The 23,535-nt window shown below is 32.0% G+C and overlaps 3 protein-coding genes across 3 annotated transcripts; 1 reads left to right on the top strand and 2 right to left on the bottom strand.

The window, feature by feature from the left end:
* Positions 1–7,288: 7,288 nt before the first annotated feature.
* On the bottom strand, positions 7,289–11,132 carry LOC106429443. The gene has a single exon (XM_048754768.1). It carries the CDS (start codon positions 10,608–10,610, stop codon positions 9,843–9,845), a length of 768 nt encoding a protein of 255 aa, XP_048610725.1. The 5' UTR covers positions 10,611–11,132; the 3' UTR covers positions 7,289–9,842.
* A 3,100-nt stretch (positions 11,133–14,232) lies between these two features.
* On the top strand, positions 14,233–17,136 carry LOC106429404 (zinc transporter 5-like). Its single transcript, XM_013870154.3, has 9 exons — positions 14,233–14,452; positions 14,824–15,016; positions 15,111–15,196; positions 15,468–15,552; positions 15,894–15,972; positions 16,089–16,228; positions 16,302–16,388; positions 16,454–16,566; positions 16,649–17,136. The coding sequence occupies exons 1-9, from the start codon at positions 14,403–14,405 to the stop codon at positions 16,896–16,898; spliced, it is 1,083 nt and encodes a 360-aa protein (XP_013725608.1). The 5' UTR covers positions 14,233–14,402; the 3' UTR covers positions 16,899–17,136.
* Positions 17,137–22,242: 5,106 nt separating this feature from the next.
* LOC106429430 (ribulose bisphosphate carboxylase small subunit, chloroplastic 2-like) lies at positions 22,243–23,505 on the bottom strand. Its single transcript, XM_013870178.3, has 3 exons — positions 23,053–23,505; positions 22,744–22,878; positions 22,243–22,652 (listed from the first exon to the last, which is right to left on the bottom strand). The coding sequence occupies exons 1-3, from the start codon at positions 23,221–23,223 to the stop codon at positions 22,413–22,415; spliced, it is 546 nt and encodes a 181-aa protein (XP_013725632.1). The 5' UTR covers positions 23,224–23,505; the 3' UTR covers positions 22,243–22,412.
* Positions 23,506–23,535: the final 30 nt, after the last annotated feature.

Raw genomic sequence — 23,535 nt, 5'->3', positions numbered from 1 at the left:
AAAAGATGGTCCCCGACAACGGCGCCAAATTGATATTACGTGTATACGCACACCAATTAACTTAATGTGCACACTACCACAATCGAATGGTATGTCGATGTATCACTTTAGGATCGAATCCACAGAGACCAACGATTACACTTTATCTTTATGGGATCAATACTTAGCTAAAACAATGATGGGGTTTTGAGATTAAGGTTTCGTAACAAGCAAGTAATAAGATTAATTAAAGATTTCAGATGATTAAAATGCTAGCCTAGGGTGGTTTGGTCGGGTGTTAAACAAGTGTGAGCCAAACAATTATTCAAGTTCGATTAAAGACCAGTCTAGAACTCGGATCACTTAAGATAGATCAGCCCACTGTCGTGGTGCTTCACCTTTTGTCAATCGATCTCAGTACCTAAACTGTCGTTTGGACTGAGATGCAATGACAAACATTAAGATCAAGTCCGATCTGTTCACAAAACACTCTAACATCTACTTTCGCTGGTTAGGGATATGATGCTCATCCAAGTTATGCTTAGCAAACTATAACACTTTTGATGAATAGATTAAACCTATAATCAGGCACTAAGTGGTTAGCTTGATGCAAGCCTTAAGAACAACAGTGAATGAAGACAATCGATTTATAACTTATTTATGTCAAGCTCACGGATCTAACACCCTAACACCCTAGACTAAGCAAGCTGACTACTCATCCATGAAGCAAGAAAACACAGAGACAGAGATATAAAGCAACATGAAATATGGCAGAAATAAAGTAATAGGGTTCAGGGGATTCTTCTCTAAATCGAGAGAGATGGCCTTCTCCCTTTACAAAGTAGCAAAATCTCAATTCTCCAACTCTAAGGTCTGTTTCCTTGTGTAAAAAGTAGCGTAGTAAATTATAGAAAAACAGAAAGAGAAGTTTTATGGAAGCCACCGGCGGCTGTGAGAGAAAATAGAGAGATTAGGGCAAATCCCGAAATAGGTTGTAGTTTCCTTAAAAATCTCTGCCGCTGGAACATGCACTCGAATTGTTCCGTTCTATCCAGAACAGTCACTCGGGTTGCTCCGCTTTCCGGAGTAGTCATCAAGACTGTTTTGCGGAAAAATCACCAAATTGCATTGTTTTCTGCCTCTTTTGTTCAAGCTAGTGCATCTCCCATCCAATGCAACTCCAGACCTGTAATGACTCGGAAAGGACTAGGAAGACTCGATAAAGACTTGAAAACCAATTGAAAAGCATATATACAAGATGTATAAAGCACCATATATCATTATGTTTTACACATGGTAGTACACGCATATCACAGCAACATCATCCAAGAATTCGTGTGTGTGTATTTGAGGTCGATGACTCAATATGTTCGATCAGATTGTGGCATGGCCAATGGTAAAGAAGAACCAACTATCATGTTCGAGGACGAAGCATATTCTGCCCAAGATCTTTATCACCCACGGATTGCAGAAAATTGGAGAGGTCCAAGGGACCTTCAATAATGTCCAAATCAGGAGGAGTAATGTGTGTTGTACTCTTTTTCCTTCACCATGGTTTTGTCCCAATTGGGTTTTCCTGGTAAGGTTTTAATGAGGCAACATTAAAGCACATTACAAGCTCTAAATGGTTATAGCATCCACGGGAGAGTGTTATGAACCAGATTGTGGATGGCTCATAAACAAGAGATTATGATTTGCAATCTTTTCATTTATCTATGATGGTGTAATCTCTTATATAAGAAACTTCTATGTTATGAATATAGATAGACTTTTCCATTACTTTTATAACAGTCACCGTTTTGTGAACTTAATTAAATTTTTCTGGTTATGTGCATATTTAATAGTGAAAACGAAAAAAAAACAATTTTTAACTGCTAACGCATGTATGGATTGATGTTAGAGAGGCCAAAGGAATTGGAAAGTTTGCATGCAAAGAGAAAAAAAGATTGAGAAAGTTTAGGAGATAGCGAAGTTATGTGGGACAAATTTCCTTGTATATATTCATGTAAACCTCCATTCCAAATAATATATGGAAACATATAACCTTTTTCCATGGACCGAACTTAGGTTCACCCCCTTAAATTAACTCCACTTTTTATGACCAATCAAAGTGACACATACATTATTAATTAAAAAATATTAAATTAAATAAAAAATAGCTACAAAAAATAAAAACGCTAATTTTAACGACGCTAACGCTTCCAGCTAAACCCTTAACCATAAATCTTAAATTTTAAACCATATACCCTAAATTCTAAACCCAAATCCAAACTCCTAAACCCAAACCCTATACCCTAAACCCTAATCCTAGACCCTAAACCCAAATTATATACCCTGAACCCAAAAACTAGACTATAAACCTAAACTCTATACCCTAAACCCAACTCCTAGACCCTAAACTCACACCGTAAACGTTAAACCCAAATTATATATCCTAAACCCAAAACATTAACTATAAGTCCAAACGGTAAATCCTAAACCCAAACCGAAAATCCTAAACCTAAAACCTTACCCTAAACCCAAATCCTATACCTAAAACCCAAATGGTAAACCCTAAACTCAAACCCCAAACTTAGATGCTATAGGGTTTGGGTTAAGGTTTACGGTTTGGATTTAGAGTCTAAGACTTGGGTTTAGGGTATAGGGTTTAGGTTTATAGTCTATTTTTTGGTTTAAGGTATAGAATTTGGGTTTAGGGTTTAGGATTAGGGTTTAGGGTCTAGGATTAGGGTTTAAGGTTTACGGTTTGGGTTTAAGGTGTAGGACTTGGGTTTAGGGTATAGAGTTTAGATTTATAGTCTAGTTTTTGGGTTTAGGGTATATAATTTGGGTTTAGAGTCTAGGATTAGGGTTTAGGGTATAGGGTTTGGGTTTAGGGGTTTTGATTTGGGTTTAGAATTTATGGTATAGGGTTTAGAATTTAAGATTTAGGGTTTAAGGTTTAGCTGGAAGCGTTAGCGTCGTTAAAATTAGCGTTTTTATTTTTTGTAGCTATTTTTTGTTTAATTTAATGTTTTTTAATTAATAACCTATGTGTCACTTTGATTGGTCATAAAGGGTGGGGTGAATATAAAGGTTCAACCCATAGGGTGAACCTAAGTTATGTCCTTTTTCATTTAGTATAATGAACAAAACTTGGGTTCACCCCCTGTGGTGAACTCTTAAATTCACCTCAACTCTCTACACCAATTAAAGTGCCCTGTAGAATTAGTTAAAACGGAAATAAAATTAAAAAAAAAAAAGGAAAATATGTGAAAAAAATATAAAAGACGTCGTTGTCAAAGAAGAGAACGTGATCTCTATTGCCTCTGCCTCTTTCTTATTCATCCTCACAGAGAAGATATGAAGCTTTATTTGTCAAGTTTAAGTCTCCAATTCTGTGCTTTCAAATCTAATTTCGACTTTATCTTCTCGAAATCCATTCAAATCATGTTCTCTTATGAGATAGATAAACAATAATCTGCATCAATTTCTAAACCATAAATCCTAAACCCAAATCGTAAACTCTAAAATTTATTTAGATGTATTAGGTTTGGGTTTAGAGTTTACAATTGAGTTTGGGTTTAGAGTTTACAATTGAGTTTGGAGTTAGGGTTTACAGTTTGGGTTTGGGTTTGGGTTTGGGTTTAGGGTTTACAGTTTGGGTTTAGGGTATAAGATTTGGATTTAGGGAATATAATTGTATTTGAAAGCACATAATAAGAGACTCAAAGCTTGACAAATGAAGCTTTATATCTTTTATGAGGGGATGAAGAAGAAGAAGCCGACGTCTTTTATTTTTTCAACTGTTTTTCTTTTTTTTTCTAATTTTTTTTTTACTTAATCCTATATGGCGTATTAATTGGTTTAAAAGGTTAGAGGTGAATTAGAGAATTCACCACAGGGGGTGAACCCAAGTCTTGTCCGGATAAGCTTGAAATGGAATAGCTGCTTGTCACTTGCGCGGTTCTAAGATTTTCGGGGTCCACTCTCCTATATATTAATTGAGAAACATTTAAAATGTTAGAGCATGATTAACTGGGGTTCTTAATTTGAAGTTCTTAATTCATGATTTGACACTCTTTTTTTTACACTTTTCGGCTAAGAGCCGGTTTTTATATCTCTTATTTAAGAGTCGGTTCTTAGCTTTTCTTAGTTAAAAGCTAAGAACCCACTCTAAGAACTCCGGTTAATCATGGTCTTATAACCTGTAGTTTGTACTAACTAAAAAAATCTCCTACAGAGTTGTTACGTAATTATAATGTTAATTTTACTGACGTGGCGGCTTGAGAATCAAATGAGAATTTTGTTAGTTCAAAATTAAATTGGTAGAGAATGTTATATTATATAATACGTCCATTATAGATTATTCATTTATTAAATTGAAATTATTATATATTATTTCCTTAAATAAAACATACGGAATTACCTAATGTGATTAAGATATATATGGTAATTAATGATTTTAAATAATAAGGATATGCTAACAATATGTATATTTTCTATCATTATTTTTTAATTATTTATTATTAAAAGAAATTACACAATTACATTAATCATATAATAAAATTTTAGATTTCTTTTTATATGTTGTACTTTGAATTTTTCAAAACGAGTATAAATTACTAAAAATGTTAAAAAACTCACATAAAATTTTTTTATCAAAGTTTAAATTTTTTTCAATAATAAGATACAATGATTATAAAATCATTTGAATAAATTATTTTATTTTAATAGGTGTTTATTTTAATATATATATATATATATATTTCATATCGTTTAAATTAAACTATACATCATATGAAAATACGTACTTATATTTTGACAAATGTGTTGAACATATATTGAAAAGTTAATATTTTAGTTTTGAAATTTTCATTGTTTTTTTCAATGATTATAAATTATTGAAACCACTAAACAATCCACTTTAAAAACAATTCGTTGGTGTAAATGTTTTTCACAAAAATATGCAAATAATCATAAAATCATATGAGTAGAAACTTCATTTAATAAATATCAATATTAAAGGTATAATATATATCTATGTTAATATCATTAAAATTTAATTATATATCATATACGATAGATAAGATTGATGATTTTTATTTTTCTACCCTAAAATGATTGCGAATAAACAAGAGTGATCGTTTAATTTATATGCGCACGCCAATTTATTACATAATAGTAATTGATTTCTTAGTTATTTATTATATAATTATTATTTTATTATTTCATAATATGCAGAAAAACATAAAATAAGTAATAAATATAAAATATTTATTCTACACAAAGTGCAGATCTTAATCTAAGTATGTATCTCTTTGATAATTTTAAATCTTAAACATTTTATAAATCTCAGGCCAAAACAAAATAACGAAATTAGAATAAACTCAAAAATCAATATTTATATCGAGCAATAACCAAAATGAAAAAACGACACAAAAATGAAAAAAAATACCGAAGATACATAGGATCGTCACGTGAACGTAAACTTCTCATAAGCATAATTAAATTTTAAATTGCTAAATCATGATATAAACCGAGCTGACATAGTTTCATTGTAACCAAATTGTAGGTCTGAGATTCTTCAGCATAAGCGTTAGGTTCTTATGAGATAAGTGATTTTTTGATTTAAAATATTTTAAAAATAGGATCAGGTCATCGGTAAACAAATTATGTAATAAACAAAAAAAATTAAAAAAATTGTTGAAGGGCCAAAAACATTAATTCGATCAAGAATATAAATTTTATTTTTCCATACGATATTTCTTAAATAATTTTTATATAAATTCACCGTACGCAAGGCGCAGATCTTATCCCAGTATGAAATTAAAAAAAGAAGCCCTTAAATAATACATAAAATTTTTGCTCTTGTAACAGATTGTAAGCGTTGAAGAATAATTAATGTTTAATTAATTATTTTCTTTTATTCGTTCTCATATTAATTTATCAAAGAGGGATATATAAGCTTACAAACTAGGCATGGTGTTCGGTCTCCGGGTCGGGTTCGGGCTAATTTATTTCGGGTCCAGGTCTTTCGGGGCCTAAATATTTAGACTCGCTAGGTACTAAGAAAATTTTGGTTCGGATTGGGTCGGTTCTTCTCGGGTCTGGATCGGTTACCCATAAAATATCTGTAATTGTTTGGGTCCATATCGGGTCTAGATCGGATTCGGGTATTTAGGATATGAAAAAGACATGACATACCCAATTCCATCAAATTTAGATGATTTTTGTCATATATGTCTAAAATTTTACAAAATAACTTAAATGAAACTATTAATAATTAAAATAAAACATTTTTAAACTCTAAATTTTACATTTAAATTTTCATATTACTTAAAAAATGTTACAAAATAATAACAAATGTTGTTAACAAAAGATATTTTAACTAAGTCATAAAATAATCTATATAAAATAGAACACAAAAACATCATAGTTTTAGATATACATGTTTTTAAGTCGGATACAAATCGGTTCTTACCGGATCGGATCTATTCGAATCGGTTCTTTTCGGGTCTTGATCTATTCGGATCGCTTCTTTTCGGTTATGGTTCTTTTGGGTAAAAAAATTTAGACCCAAAAGTTAATTGTAAATTTTCGGTTCGATTTCGCGTCGGGTATCTTCGGGTCGGTTCCAGTTTGGGTGTTCAGATCCAGGTTAAAATGCCTAGACCTATTAGAAACGGTGTTACTCAGCAGAAATATGTTTTACAAGGTCCCACCGCCTTATTGAATAAATCATGGGCCCCATGCAATTGTTTCTTTGGTATGTGTTCAACGCCGGCACTTGACTTGTCGGACTTTCGGATTGCCTTCGATAGCTAATGTATCAGATTTTTGATAACTTTGCAACCGCATGTATTAGTATTGTCAATTAACCGCATGTGTTTTTTTTTTCAATGAAGCCAAGCTTGGTTTACGTGGAAATCCGGCACCAGCTCTAATAACTGGGCTAAAATCAGTCAAGGAAAATTAATTACGAAAAAGAATAGTTTAGACCTTTGGTTGAAGATTTAGGTTTAAGTTGGGTGAAGATATGATTTAACGACTGTTTATTTCGTTGTTGTCAGAGCATCTCCAATGTAAAACACCATTTTTTTCTCCAAAATTGAGTAAAAGTGAAAATTGAGTAAAATTGCTCCAATCCTACTCCATTTCCCACTCTATAATGGAGTGATGAAAAAAAAAAAATAGATTACTCTATTTATGGAGTAAACTTCATTATGGAGTGAAATATGGGGTTGGGTTGGAACATTCTTTACTCCATAATCACTTTTACTCTATTTTAGAGAAAAAATGGAGTAGGGATGGAGATGCCCTTATTCGCGTCAGTGATGACGATAGTGACAAACAACAAAAGTCCAACGATGCATTATCTTCCTTTATATATTGTTGTTAGCAAAGAATGATAAGTGATAGTGATAAGCTATTAAGCTTTATAGTTAATGGTTTGGTTAGGGGATATATTAGAGAGCATTTCCAGAAAGATTTTCTATTTTGAAATTTGTAAAATTCTATATTTGAAGTTTCAATGTGTTTTTTCTCCAAAAGTACTTTGGTCTTTATATTTTACAAATTATTTATATTTTACACTATGGCCTTTACATTTTTCATAATTAACGTAAGTCCATATGACTTTTATATATAACTAGTACATATATAAAATATTACAACAATATTAATTAATAAAATTTTACACTAAAATATAAAATTATAAATCTAAATACATAATTGAATATTAAATTACAAGTAAAATACCATATTATTCCATAAAATTATTTTTGTAATGCTCTATCTTTGGTTACACAAAATTTGTTTGGACAATATTTTGAAAGTTCCGAAGCAAACTTACCATGTTATTAGCGTTTTTGTAATATTTAAATTTTTGAAATAATTATGTCTTCATGTATCTTTTAAAAAAAAAATTATTAAGTTTCTTTTGTAATATTCTTGCTGTCTAATTCTATTTTTAAAATATTGTAAAAATTATTTTAATTTTTATTTAATTTTATGTGTAAAACTTGGATTTAAAAAAATTAAAATATTTATGAGACATAAAAGTTTTAAAAATTAAAACGATAAAAGGAAAAATATTTATTAATAAAAATGTGATGTATAGTTAATTGTAAAGACCAAAATGCAGATAAAAAGATGAAACTTTAAATTTGAAGTTTTACTCTTCAAAATGATAAATTTGAAGTTTTGAAATTTTTTTTAGAGCAAAAAATTCTATATTAAGTTATAGAATTTTTTTCGAAGATGCTTCTCTTCGCAAAGGCGATAAAATAATTTCCAGTGGTGAACAAGACGTTTAAAATTGATAAAATAATTTCGTGTGGTGAACAAGACGTTTAAAATTCTGGCTTCGTGACATGTCGCCGAAGTAACAACGACAAAATAAGGATTAACATGCTATTTCTCACACGATAATTATTATATATCTAATGTTCGTTATGATCTCGTGGTATATTTTACCATATTGAATATTATAACTTTTTCCAAATTAAAAAGTTACAATCTTATTTTTCTTCAAATAAAAATATACAATTATGTATAATTAATTATACATAATCATAATTTTAATCTGTTTACTATTTATCAAACAATAACCAAAAAAATAAACTTTAACTATACAGACTCCTTCACCCAAAAAAAAAATTAAAATAAGAAGCGTTATTAACTCAACTCACCCATTCTTGATCCGACAAATCTTAAGAAATAAAAGGCTAACAACACGTCACAAGGTGTTTACATGATGTCATTGCGCCATGACATGACTACTTCTCCAAGTTCTGTAATCAAATTGGACAACTGTACTGTGATATAACCGCTCCACAAGACCACGCATCAGCTTTTGTTCCGTTGTATCATCGCGGTGATATAACCTCCGGAGTTGTGTAAGAGTTGTGTAACCCACAGTTCAAAGAAGATCAAATGTTTAAGATTTTTAGGGTGAAGAAGAAAAAACAATGAGTCGAAGTGTTGGGTCTAGTTTAATTAATTATTTTTTTGGGTAAAGTTGTTTGGTTTAATTAAAATTGATTTTTTATTTGGTTTAACAGTTAATATTTTTGGTAAATAATAAACCGCTTAAAACTATGGCTTTATGTATAATTAAGTTTTAAATTTTGGTTTGTGGAGAAATAAGATTCTAAGTTTTAATTCAAAAAAATACATTTATAATAATATTCAGTGCAGGCAGATATATTACAAAGTTATAATTCAGTGAAAATTTGATGCTATGTAATAATTTTTGTGGGAAAATAGCATGCTAACTCACAAAATAAACATGATCTGGCTGCCAAAATGTATTGTTGCATGAACAACAACGATATAACCCAAAATTAAAGTTTTAAGTTGATTTTAAGAGCTTCGTCTTCAGATATATTACATCCGTTTAAATATTTATTTTAGATTTTAAAATTTGATTTGTTATAAATAGTTGATTACATTTTAAATTTTGATAAAAGTTTCAATTTACTTATATTTCTAATTTATGATTTAATAAAACGAAACAAGTAATAAATTAACTAAAGATAAGTGTTTTAAAATTTTAAATGACATTTATAGTAAAGCTAAGATGATATTTTAGAGTAAATTTTACTACACTAGATAGTACGACATTTTTAGTATTTGTTGAAAAAATTTAGCAAGAATTCTATTTCTTTTGTGAAGACTGAAGCGTCTTCAAATTCATTACTATTATGTATGTAACAGAAATAATACATTTAACATTCAACTACACATTGATAAGAAAATCTAAAAGTAAAACTCAACAGTTGGAAGTTGGAACCACGAAAGCCAATGATCAATGTAATAAAACTCCGTTCAGAGCTCCGGAGAAAGAAAGTAAGAAACAGAGATCCACGAAAAAAAAATTCTTACCAATGACAAAATACTGATATCTTCTTGTTCTTGTCACTTCCACTACCGACAATGATCGATCCCAATCCAAACAAACTCCCTCCCGGAAACACATCCAGAAACGAATTCACCTTAATCCCTCCGCCGTTACTGTAATCTCCATGGCTCTTCTTACTCAATAGCGGTTTCTGAGAACTACAGTTTGAAGAAGAAGAAGAAGGAGACGAAACCTCGAGCTTCATAGTTTCTGTCTGTTTATAATTCGAACCGGTCGGGTTATCCGAAAGCAATGGCAACCCAACTTCGGAATTGAGACGTTCGCTTCTTTTCTTAATCCCCCAACACGGATTCACAGTGGGTCTCTCTTCATCTTCTTCGATTTCTTCTATTTCATGAGCATTTCTGATTGGATTCGTTTCCGGTCCGGGACGACACGGTTCAGAAGGAACGTGAAACGGCACCGTATTGCGTATGGCTCCCGTCGCCGTTAATCCGATTTCCAGAACCGGTTTAGTATCTCCTATTGGATTCGTATACAAACCGGTTCCATCTTTCTCGGGTATCTTTTTGATTTCTGTGGGGAGCATTTTTCCATCGGAGAAAAACTCTTCGGCGGACCACGAGCTTTCACCGGAGATTACGCCGCCGGGAATGGAGAAATCGAAGTTGATGGTTGAAGGTTCCGAATGAGTTCGTAATGGACTTTGCTCGATCGGTATGGAATCATAGTGGCAAAAATCTTGAGAAAAGGAGAGTCTTGGACCGTGCTTGGCATTTTCCGGCATTGTTATTAATTTTCCCTTGAAAATATTGGAAATGATTTGATAGAGAGTGGGATGAACAAGAACTTCATTTTATATTTGAGGATTATGTAGAGGTGAATTAAATGGAATGTGGCTATTTTCAATGTTCGACAAAAGTTTTGTTAATGTTTGATTTTCTGTACGTGTCTATGCATTATTTGAAAAATGATTTAGTTTACTGTCATATTTTTTCATGAGTTTATGATGTTATGCTTATTGGTCGCCTTTTTATTAAGTTTTAATTAAATCATTGATTTATAATTATTTTTAATTGAATTATTAATAATGTAAATTTAAGATATTTGTGAAAAATTATAATAATTTAAAAGTAAATTTTAAAAATAGTATCAAATATGACGTAAATTATTTTTTTGGAATTAAGCTATATATTGTAACATTAAACCAGTTTTTGTCACTAATATAGCATCTAAGAATAAATATGACCAAAATAGCACTTAATGCTTTATCAAAGGAGATAAATATACATTTATACCCCAATGGTTAGACATTAGGGTTTAGAGTTAATGGGTGGAGTTTAGGATTTAAGATTTAGGGTTTAGGGTTTAGAGTTTAGGATTTAGGGTTTAGAGTTTAGTGGTGGGGTTTAGGGTTTAGGGTTTAGAGTTAAGGGGTGGGTTAAGATTTAGGGTTTAGGATTTAGGGTTTAAAGTTTAGAGTTTAGGGTTTAGGGTTTAGGGTTTAGAGTTTAGAGTTTAGGTTTTAGGGTTTAGAGTTGGGAAGTGGGGTTTTGGAATAAGATTTCAAATTTTGAAAAATAAAAAAAATTTAAATTTTTCAAAAGATAAAATGCTATTTTGGTCATTTTAGTTTTTGAGAGCTATTTTTGTGACATAAACTTAAAAAAATGTTATTTTGGAGATTACTGTAACATTAAACCAGTTTGATAAATGTGTGTTCTCTTTATATAGAATAGTGTTGGAATATTAATCTTTCTATCAGATGATAAAAATATGTTCATGATTAATGTATTATATATTCATTTCATATATATATTGGTCGTCCATTTATAGAGTAGGAGATGTAAAACTTTATATATAGTAATTAATAAACCAATTTGGTATAGGATTTAAATATTAGATTGAAATGGTTTTTAACTCAATGGAATATATAAACGCTAATAATAGTTGACTAAAGATTTATATATATGATATCTAAAGAGGTAAAATGTTTCATCTACGAAGGAGTGTAAATTAAATTTTAACCATTAATAAGAATATTAGACTTCTGTTAAAAATTATTGACATAAATTGTAATGTTACATGATAGAAACATTTAAAGTTGTGACATTTAAGAGATAATTTAAAGTAAAAAATCGAACATGCAATAAGTCATGCTTTATGTGTTTAATAAATAAGATATTTTTATTTAAAAATTAAACTAGAAATGAATATTGCTTTCCAACAAAATATTTTTAAAATCTTTGTAAAATTTATTTTTGAAAAGTAATAATTTTGAGTTTTTATTATCATTAAAATATTTTATATAATTTTTAATTTTCGTTTATAAATCAAAATTTATTTAAATTTCTGATTATATTTTATGATAGCTAAAATTTAAATTAATCATTTTTCGGAAATAAATTTTAAAATGCAACTTCAAAGAATTTGTTAGAATTTTCTTAAATAAATATTTATTTTATTTTAAATAAAAAATAAAGATATTAAAAGATATTATAATGAAGTTATGTACATTTGATAAACTTTCTAAATAATGGTCAAACTTAAAATATTACACATGAAATGAATTTGTGACTTCTATTTTAATAGAATAAATTTGTTAAACAATCAGCCATTGTTCTAACTAAGAATCTCGTTTTCCATGGAAATAGTAAGCATATACTTTCAAGATATCATTTCATTCGTAAATGTGTGGATAATGGGCAAATCAAAGTGGAGAATGTGTCGGGCGTTGAGCACAAGGCCGACATCTTTACCAAACCATCAACGAGAATTAAGTTCAAGCAAATAAATAGCTTAATTAGAGTTCAATAAATTGATTTTCCTAATTCAAGCAGAATTAAAGAGATGAATGTTAGATAATTGCAATACTTATGGAGCAAGTTAAACCCAAAAGGAAAATAGAGAATAGAAAATGAAGTTTACTATTTTATATTAAGTTTGTGTTTCTATATTCCACATGTAGAAGGGAAAATGGAAACATTGAGATTATGTTTGTCTTCTACTTTAAATATAAGTTTTATGGAAGATTGTTACATAAGATATAAAAGAAAATAAAAGTTGAGAGCTTTACTTTCTAGATGTTTCTAAAGTATAAAAAATTGTTTTTATAATTCTTTGTGTTTCTAGAGATTTGATAATAACCAGAAAAGTTTCCCGGTTTATTATTCAACTTCTTTTTTCAAATTACAATAATTAAATTGTTCCATTACTCAATTTTACTTTATCCTTAAGTAAAAATTGAATATATGCGTTATTCTATCTTTGAAATTATTTTATTTTTATTCTATTATAAAATGTAAATAGAGGAAAATTAGAAGAAAAATTATTTTAAATTCGAAAAAAAAATTAATGGAGTTGGAATTTGGAAAAGCTATTTAGACTACAGCTAATCCACAAGAACCTCAGCACCTTTTCTCCCATGAACAATCTATATGAGTGACACCTTCGATACAAACCGGTTCGACAATCGACATCATAAAACCCCCCCGGTTTCCTTCAATCCTTCAACATCTTCCAAACCATAATACGCTCCGGTTTGATACAATTTTATTTGGTTTCAATTAGGGGTGTCAAAATGAGCTAGCTCGCTCAACTCAACTCAGCTTATTTGTTATATGAGCTTCAATATACAAATTCGAACTCAAATCATCTAGATCATGAATTAAATGAGTTAACGCGCGATCAGACATAAAAAATAAAAATTATAAAAATAATTTAAAAATAAAAAATATGATATTTTTATAATATAATTTAAAATTTAAAAATCAAAGCGTTAATATTTAAATACTGAATAAAACCAAGACCTAGTAATATATTAAATCAAAGCTAAATCAGTGATACATAAATATATTTTACATAAAAGTTTTATGATAATTAATATTCAAACTCTTTATTTATTCAAATCGTAAAGATATATATTCTACGTGAAAGTCTTTGGAATATTTAGTTTTATATTTTAGTTCTAAGGATATATGATTTGAGGATTTATATCGATATTCTTTAACATTTTAATATATATTTATTACTTTTTAGTTTTACATTTTAATTTTATAAAATAAATATGATTAATATAGAAACTATTTTTTCTTACGTAAGAAAAATAGAAGTCATCTATATATATATACATATAAAGTATAAAACAACTAAGCTCATGAGTTAGCTTATTTTCATCAAAGATCGTTCATATAATTCGTGATCTAATTCAAGCTCGATCATTAAAATCATTTATTAAATGAACCTAAAAAATAGAGATCATGCTTGTGGAAAATCGAGCTGAACTGAGCCAGTTTGGGAGCTATAGCTCATTTTGATTTCAATTTATATAAAACCGAAACCAGCCAAAAACAAATTGAATCTAGTTGTTTCGGCCACTTTTAAAAGGGCTTTATGAAGGCCCAATAGCAAATTATATCCTCCCTCTCTATCTCGATAGATCATTGCTCGACGGAGAAGACGGGGCTTCTTCTTCGATCACAAGTTATACAGCGTCTTTTAAGATTCTGAGATCGAGCTCTTAGTAGACGGGTTGTGGATTTAACAGCATACTCGATCTTAAGTACCACGTGATTCCCCGATGATGTCGCCGAAGCAAATCTCCGACGATCGAGGATCTTCACATTTCCGGTATCTTTCGATTTCATTCTCTCTGTTTGATTGTGTAGAAGACGAACTTAGTGGAATTAAATTCATATTGCGATGAGATGTGAAGTGTAGCTAGGGTTCTATCATCACTCTGAATTGGATATTACATTTCCTCGATTTTGCTGAAGATAATGGAGCAACACAATAAGGTTGAATCAGTGATTTTGATTCAATTTATATCGAATCTTGTGAATATATAGATAAGCTCCCTTTAAAAAGAAGTTCAAGATTGAACGTTTGGAGGAATGAATTTGAGCATTCTTGTAGTAGTCTTTTACATCTCTTCTTGTTTAGAATTTTGATTTTTCTTCCTTTGTAATTCATAGGCATGTGTTTTCTCTCTTTATGTGCAGGCATACCCCTTTCCAGATAATCCATGTCATTGGGAACTTTTTTAGGATATGGTCAGTCTATTCTATGTACCGCTACTTGAATCAGACTGGAGCGCCTGTTGTTCTCTTTCTCTTCTGCTGTCTGGTGCCCTCATCCTTCATCTTCTTGATCCTTCAGAAACCGTGGAAAGGAAGGCCACTTTCCAATCAGCAGGTTTAGATGGACATATAAAATGGGAGAGTTTAGACTAAAGTATTCTGTTTCTCTTCTTGCTACTAATATCTGAGGCGGGTTTTATTTCTTTCAGATTGTACCTTCTCTTATCAATGGAGTCATCACAGCTCTATACTTCATCTTGTGGGGAAAGGGTCTTAAGTCTTGTGGACCGCTTAGGTATTCTAGAGTTATTAAGCATCCACACTACTTTCAATTCTCTAATTTTGTTATAGGTTATCTTAGGATCCATCATAGATTTTGGCTGCTGAAATATAGGAAAGTTGAAATGTCCCTCCGAGAAAGATTGTCATACTTAAACAGTTGGATTCTATCCTTTCTTTCAGAAATCTGCCAATTTAAGCTCCATCATCTGTCATTTGATAAAAAAAAATTATCTTCATTGAAAATTTGATTCTCCTTGTTAATTCTCTTTGTATATTATTGGCAGAGCGATCTTGTCAGAGTACTCTGGTGCTGTTCTTGGAGTGCTTTCTGGAGTACTATATGGGCGGAGAGGCCAAGTGTGGAAAAAGGTATTCATCTGAATTTAGCAGCTGCCACAAATATAGCCCCTCTAGTCAGTGGAACAAGTTAACTAGCATGGTTGACATAGCGTTTATCTGTAGTGTTATGTTTTTTATGCCTCAGTTCACTTGTGTCGCTGAATAACTATATAGCTTTGACATGTGCAATAGCTTTTACCAATTTATGATGTTTCTTCTGGCTTTTCCATGTACGTATATTGCTTGCATTATACAATTAACGATATGTAGTTGATTGCAAAATAGCAATTTAGTTTTTATATATCAACAATTGATGTTTATATGTCAGACGACTAGGACCAAATTTGTCTCATATTTCGAAATCATGTCAGGTAGGTGGCCTTGTTGCAATGCTGGTTGCTCTTTTTTTCTTGTCTCAAGGATGGGCGACATCATCTCTCTCCCCATTTTATATCCTTTTACCCCAGTTCCTTCCCTTTTATGTACATACTCTCCATCTTGTTGCATTTTTTACTTCCTATGGATAGTCTATATATGTTGGTTTGTTTAGCTTAACAAAAAACCACCATCGAAAGATAGTAACGACACCAAAGAGGAAGAATTGGTAACAGAGCAAGCACTAGGACTGATGGGAATGATGATACCCGTTGTTGCTGGAATCTTATCAGCATTAAGGCGAGTCATTGCAAGGCGTGTTTCTCTTAAGGTGATTTTATTTCAAATTCTCTTTATTCCTTCCACCAGTTCCTTTTCGTATAACCAATTGTATTCTTTTACAGAACCAGCAAAAGAAACGACTACATGCGATAACCATTACTTCTGCAACCTGTTTTCTGTTTCCTTTGGCCATGTGGGACCTTGTCACAGTAAGTGGTACTACTTGTTTTGCAGTGGAGTTTTCTTGTTTGGTTTACTAACATCTTTACTTCAGGGATCGTCTTCTGGCAAAGCTGTGGAGTTGCCATTTTCTGCGTGGGCTTTCCTTGCCACCATTGTTTTCGGGATCATTTTAATATTCTATGTTGACAATATCGCAGAAGAGAGGTTTCCTTAAAAGCTTTTTGCCTCTTCTAATAGCCTTTTTACTCACGCAAACAGAGTCTTTATATGTTTGTTTGTTTTGTAGATTGCATATGGTGTTTTCTTCCCCGAGGCATTTAATGGTAGCAGGAGCATGCATAATCGTCATGGAGATTGCTTACGAGATGGATTTTTCCCTTCCTGGTTTCATTGTCTGTTGCTTAGTGTTAGGGTTTGGAATATACGAAGCAACATCTCTAGAACGCAGCAAAAAGGACTCTTCGATTAAATCTGAAGATGGACCAAATGGAATCCTTGGTAACGACTTTGATACTTCTCCAGTTCTTCCCATATAGATTAGTGCCGATGCACCATACTAACGAGGTTACTTTTGAAATGTTCTTGTCCTTGACGATGTAAATCTTTGTCTGTTTTTTTTTACTCTCAGTTCTTGTACCTTTTTCATTTTATCTTTGTTTAGCGTATACAATTTTGTTTGGTTTGGAGTATAGACAGAGATACACCTGGATAATTAACATTCTGCTTCATTTTGACGAAAAAAAATGGTAAATAGAAAAAAAACATTTATACTAATATTTGTAAAATTAAAATTTCATATACTGGTTTCACGTTATAAATTAAATTCAGTTGCAAATATATTTTAAAATTAGACTTGGTTATGTTTTTTTTTTTTTGTTAAAATCAGCTTTGTCCTAAAATTTTCTTGTACACAATTCACTTGCTAAAAATAATGACCAGCGTAGTTATGAAGCAAAGCATTGATGAACAAAGAACCCTTCACCTTTCAGTGAGTCTCTTTCCTCTCTCAATGCCCTTTTAGCTCACATTTTCGTTGTTGTGGTCCTACTTGTTATTACTACAGCTGTTACGTACGTGTTGTGTTATGTTGTGCCTTAATTTCAACTTTCTTCTTTAGTTTCACATGTCGACATTTTTCCTGTAAGATAAGTCTATTATTCTCTGCAGACTTTTTGTTGACACTCTTCTTTGGCTCGACCCCTCCTTTCTACTTTCTCTGTGTTGTCCCTCTCTTGAGCACTCTCTGTTTTTGTTCTCACTCACCATGTTATTGCCTTCACTCTCACGCTATTTTCGCACTTGTGTATAACCGAACACAAGCGCACACACAGACTCTAGTTTCACAACCCACTCATCTTTGACTTCTTATTGTTGTTGCATTGCTCCTTCTTATTCCTCCGTTTCTTGCGCTTCAAGCTTCTTCTTCTTCTCACAGATTCTTCTTTATTCTTTGTAGGTTCTTCTCTACTACTTTTCTTTGTTTTCTTCTTTTGTAGATTTTAATCAAATATTCAATTCCAACAGTTTTTCGGTCTTGTTTTGCTTGTACCTAAGCGACTCAAAACTTTTCTCCTCTTTTACTGCTCACTATCGTTTGATTCGCATCGCAAATGTTTCATCTTTTCAACACTTCAAGTTCGTCTTGTTTGCTCATCATTACTTGATATTATTAGATATTTTCTGTACAATTGTATATACAAACAAACGCGTTTGTCTGATCCCAAATATGGGTTTAGTTTTCTTCCCTTTTTCACGGTTCATAACACCTGTAAAGTTTTGAAACTTCTCGTGTTGTTAAAGAGAAAAAGCAAGATGAACACGACACATCGGATGCTTAAAGAAGAAGAGATAGAGTTAGATTTAATCCACAATTCTCAAAAGGTGGCGTTTATTTAATTATTTTAATTTAAATTCATCTTAAAATGACCTGTTTTTATTAGCTGTTCTGAGTCATTCACACGCTGACTTTAATGGAGCTATGGTGACTCTGATTGGGTTAAGGTCTAAGTGGGGATTCACAAAGACTTTGAAAGATGGGGAAGCAGATTCAAATTATTTGTTGGTGAAGGTTTGATAAAGAGAGTCTTATTAATACATGTATGGAATTTACATAGTTTCGCTGTGTGGGCATGAATTCACCGTTATCCTTCCAGAAATATGCAATGCTTGAACCGAAATGTTTATAAACTAAATTTAAACTATTTTTCTTTTGGTTTTTAAATTAAAATTTGAAATGATGCAAACATGGAAGGGTAGAAAAAATATAGAGGATGATTTTTTTTTTCTTTTTATATGAAATGCAAATAAAGAAAACAATTATAAACACTTACTTTTAATGGTATTTCTGTGTATGGAATGCATAAGAATTAACAAAAGTTGGACAACTTAATGCAAACAAGCTATTCATCTCTTATTTAATTTTCTATGACCTAACACGAAAATGACTTGCCTTACCTTCCCTTTTTCTCTAGTTTTCAATTTAAGATAAACAAGGACAAAAGCAGCTAGGTTTTTATAGGTTTTTAAAATGAAAGCAAATGCAAAAGAAGGAAGCAATGATAGAGTAAACCAGATTCCAGAGCCTTTGGCCTCTGATACCATATGACACAAAAGCGGGATGTGATATTGGTGGCCAATGGTCGACTTGGTTAATGCCGGTGGCAGATGGTCGACTTGGTCGATGGCCGGTGGTAGATGGTGGGTGAGTGGTGTCTTGGATGAATCAAAGTAAACCTGAAAAGAAAAGAAAAACAAATGAAATGATGAAAAATACTAATAAACAGAGAAAATAAAGAGATAAGGATGGAGATGGTTGAATGGAAGTAGAAGGATGGTTGAATGGTCGATGGGAAACAATCCAACTAATTGTACACAATGGCGGACGGAGAGAAGGAGCTACGGGGGCACACGTGCCCCATCCACTTTTTATATTTCCTGAACAATCAGCTTGATATTTGTACAAGTAGCCCCAACTCAAGAAATGTGTATAAGGAAAAATTGTGTGTGCCCCCAATTATATTTGATCCTAGATCCACCCTTAATTGTACAACTCATTCTTGGACTGAATCAGTGAAAGAGATAGAATCAGTGGATACGGAATGACTTGCTCAATCATTGGCACAAAAGTAAGACGTTGAATCACACAAAAGAAGACGTTCAATAACATCAAGTGAATCACACACCTAATACTATTGAGAAGAAGAATCATCCACAACCACCTATCCAAGCTTAATCATTCACAGCAGCTATCTCCACGGTCACCCATCCACGACAACGTATCCATTCGACCGTTGGAGACAAGTGAACCTATCCACATCAACTTATCCATTGAACCATTGAAAACAATGACTTTGGAAGTTGTTCCTTCTCTCTTTACTCAACAAACATGGATAATGTCTTTATTTATTATTACTTTTTTTCCAAATCTAGATTAATTTTAATTTAAATGTGTTGTAACCAGAAATTACAAGTTAAGGGAATAATATTCTCCTTCTTGACTCTCTCTCTCTCTTACAAACAATTTTCTACACTCTCTCTCTTTACTTTTTGGATTTGCAAATCTATCTCCCTCTTGTCTTGGACTGTTCATCCTAGTTACTTATTTTCTTACAAATACTACAGAATAGCAACAAAAAGAATTATGTGTTCAAAAAAAAAAGTGTTCAAAAAAAAAGCAACACAAAGAATTCACAACTTTGTGAAGAAATTAAGATGATTTCTTATTACTTTAAAAATGATCAAGGGTGACTAATAGAATGAGAGTAGGCAGAGCTTATATAGGTCGTGGCTCATTTCTCAAAAAAGGAAAATAAGGAAAAAAATCAATAAATCTAAAAACTACCGTTACGTGTGGTTTAAGGGATAGTGCTGAATGGGATTCTTTAACTTCTTTTTATTCTGGAAAGCTTTGGCATAAACTGATGATGTTTGAGAACGTTCAGATTCGTTGCATGTTCCTTCAAGACTCCACTGAAGAAAGGAAAGAGCCGTTGGAGCTTTTGGACCAATAATGTGCATGAATCCAAATATGCAAGGTCGGTCCATGTGAAGTTCAAAGTAATCACGTGTGTTTTGGATGATCTTCTAATGTCTTTAGCATTACTTGGTTCATGTTGAAAGTCTCATTGTCGCCAAATCTTGGTTTGGAATTGATTGAACCAATGTGTTGACCCATTTTTCTTAAATAGCTCCGGGTTGTTTAATTGGTGTTCATTAAAGATCATCCTGATCTAGTGTGTGATGGTGCTGCTTAGGATTTTGTAGAATGCTTCTAAAAGATGAAAAGGTCGCATTGTTGCCAAAATTGATTTTGGTTTGATGCCAAATCCGAATCTTCCACATAAGGCAAGTGTGGAACAATTTTGAACCATCTGAATAAATGGAGAATATATTGAGATTTTTGTGAGTGTTTCTCTTGATATTGGACTTGTTGGATTGCATGGAGAACCATATTGTAGACCATGATTAGATTTTGTGCTGTATGCTTCATGGTTGGGTCTGTTACTTCTTCAATAGGCTAATACTGGCAGATGGACTTGTTAGGAATTATAAATACCATATCTTTCTGGATCATGCAGCTTTTAAGATAATTTCACTTGGCTTTGAAACATTATTGAGTGCAGAATTCAGGACAATTGACTTATGCACGTATGTCTTGGTCAGTCCTTTGGTTGGTTGAGTGGATGTCTGATCGACCTCTGATTGAGCTAATGCTCTGAATATTGTCCTTACTTAGACTAACTGTTAGGAATCTTCCATCATTTATACGGTATTTGCATTCATTGTAAAAAACAAATAAAAAGAATTACGGTCAGTTCCATTTGCATGGGCCAACTTGTTTTATCCCCAATACTTTATATATTTTTATTCTAACTTTAACTGGATTATTTAAAATTCATTTGATATATTTGAACTATTTCTATCGAAAAGCAATATTTTTTATGTCACAAAACAATCTTAAATAGTTTTACAACAATATATTATAAGTTTGAACGACTAAGACTACTATTCAATTAGATTTAAGAGTGCAGAACCAAAGGCAAACCAAAAATAATGTATATTTGAATGCCTAAACGAAAATTTTGTTTTGGTTTACTTTTGAATTTTAAGCTTGTTTTCTTACAAAAGTTTTCTGGTTCAAATTTGCAACCCAGAAATGTTTAATTTAAGTATCATTTATAAAAAATACATTTGTTCAAAAATTAAGAAAACTGTAGAAGGATATTTTACTCTTATCCACATGCCTATCTTATATATGAGTGCGTTCACAAATTTGCTATCACAATTCACACATTTCAAGTGGGCTAATCCTTACCCTCCACTGATTAACTATGTGTGGGAGTGAGATGTACATGCATACGTTTTTTTAGGAAATCGCTTTGATATTATATATAAAGTAGAACATTTAATTTTTTTTGAGACACCAATTTTTTTTTTGAAACACTAGTAGAATATTTGGTTAACTCTTGAAAACAATTATAACAAAAATATAAGAATAGAGTTCCATATCTATATAATATGTCTTATTTCCAATGATAATATACAAATAATAGGTATATGGGATCTCATAAACTCCACGTTAGAAGTGTGAAACATCAAATGATGAGATTGAAATCTGGTTGAAGCCTTACAAATCTATGGTAAATATGTATGCGAGTGTGACGACCGTATGATACAATGATTGTTATTTGAATCTTTAGTGAACTAATTAACTGCATGTAACAATGTTTTCTTACGAATCAGTTCAAAAAAAAAAAAACAATGTTTTCTTCGTTCTAGAAAAGATTACCATGCATAGCGTTACTTATTCCGTTTTGTAAAGTTAGTTTGACTGTTTCTTACTCTTATACCAGTAAAAATTGATAACCTAATAACCATCGGTAACCAAGAAGAAAATATGCAATATAGAGATTACATGTTCATAAATCAGACACTTGACAATCCGATATAACATGCCTCAGAAACAAAAAGCCAAAGAAAAAAAAAAAAGAAAACAGACAAATGGAAATGAAATGAGTAGATATTATTTATGAAATGTCTTACAACGCGAATTAAGCACCGGTGAAGCTTGGTGGTTTGTAGGCGATGAAACTGATGCACTGAACCTGACGGTTGTTGTCAAATCCGATGATCCTGATGAAAGCGTTAGGGTACTCCGTTTTGCATTCTTGGACTTCCTTCAACACTTGAGCAGAGTCAGTGCATCCGAACAAGGGAAGCTTCCACATTGTCCAGTAACGTCCATCATAGTATCCGGGTGTGCTTCCGTGCTCACGGTACACAAATCCATGCTATACAAACATGAGAGTACCATTCATAATAAGAATTCACATGGTCTAATAAAGGATGTTTAGATCCAAAAAATATTTTTTTCTTTATTACCTCCAACTCGAATTCAACACAAGGAATCCACTTGTTGCGGAGAAGGTAGTCAACTTCCTTACCCAATTCAACTTCGGTAAGGTCAGGAAGGTAAGAGAGGGTCTCAAACTTCTTCTTTCCAACTGGTGGCCACACCTACAAATTAAATCACATTTCCAATTGGTGAATACTAAGTCAAGTTTGTATATATTGTTTTGGACATTTATTGATCCTAGGTACGTTATATACACTTTTCAATAGGATTCATGTTCGAATGCACCAGTTGCGTGTAATAAAGGACAGGCCTGCAATTATTCTAGTGACATTTACCTTCATGCAGCTAACTCTTCCTCCGTTGCTAGCGATGGAAGTAATGTCATTGTTGGCCTTGCGGGTGACTGGGAATGCAGAGGAAGACTTCAAGCCGGTGAATGGAGCGACCATGGTGGCTTGAGCCGGTGAGGTAACCACAGCAGCGGAGGAGAGCATAGAGGAAGCCATTACTACTTCTTCTTCTTCTTTTCTCTTAACTTACTTGTCTGTCTATTGCTTTGGTTATCTATATATAGTGAGAAGCGCAAGAGGTATAAAGCCCTAATGATCGAAGGATCAAGATTTCATGATGTCGTCGTTAACTGCCACAGGATTAAAGAAAGGTGTAGAAATAACATTATCTTATCTTATCTTGTAAGAAAACGTATGAATGTGTATGGTTTACTCGTCTCCACTTGAGCCAATGCTTTTGGCTCTTTCCTATTGAGAGAGGACAATTCTGACGCATGATCTACATTTCAATGTTCGCGGACCTTCTAT

This window comes from Brassica napus, chromosome C4 (assembly GCF_020379485.1).
Source record: "Brassica napus cultivar Da-Ae chromosome C4, Da-Ae, whole genome shotgun sequence".
Classification (NCBI taxonomy): Eukaryota; Viridiplantae; Streptophyta; class Magnoliopsida; order Brassicales; family Brassicaceae; genus Brassica; species Brassica napus.
Note: the sequence above shows the minus strand (reverse complement) of the source record. Positions and strands in the feature narration are given on the sequence as shown.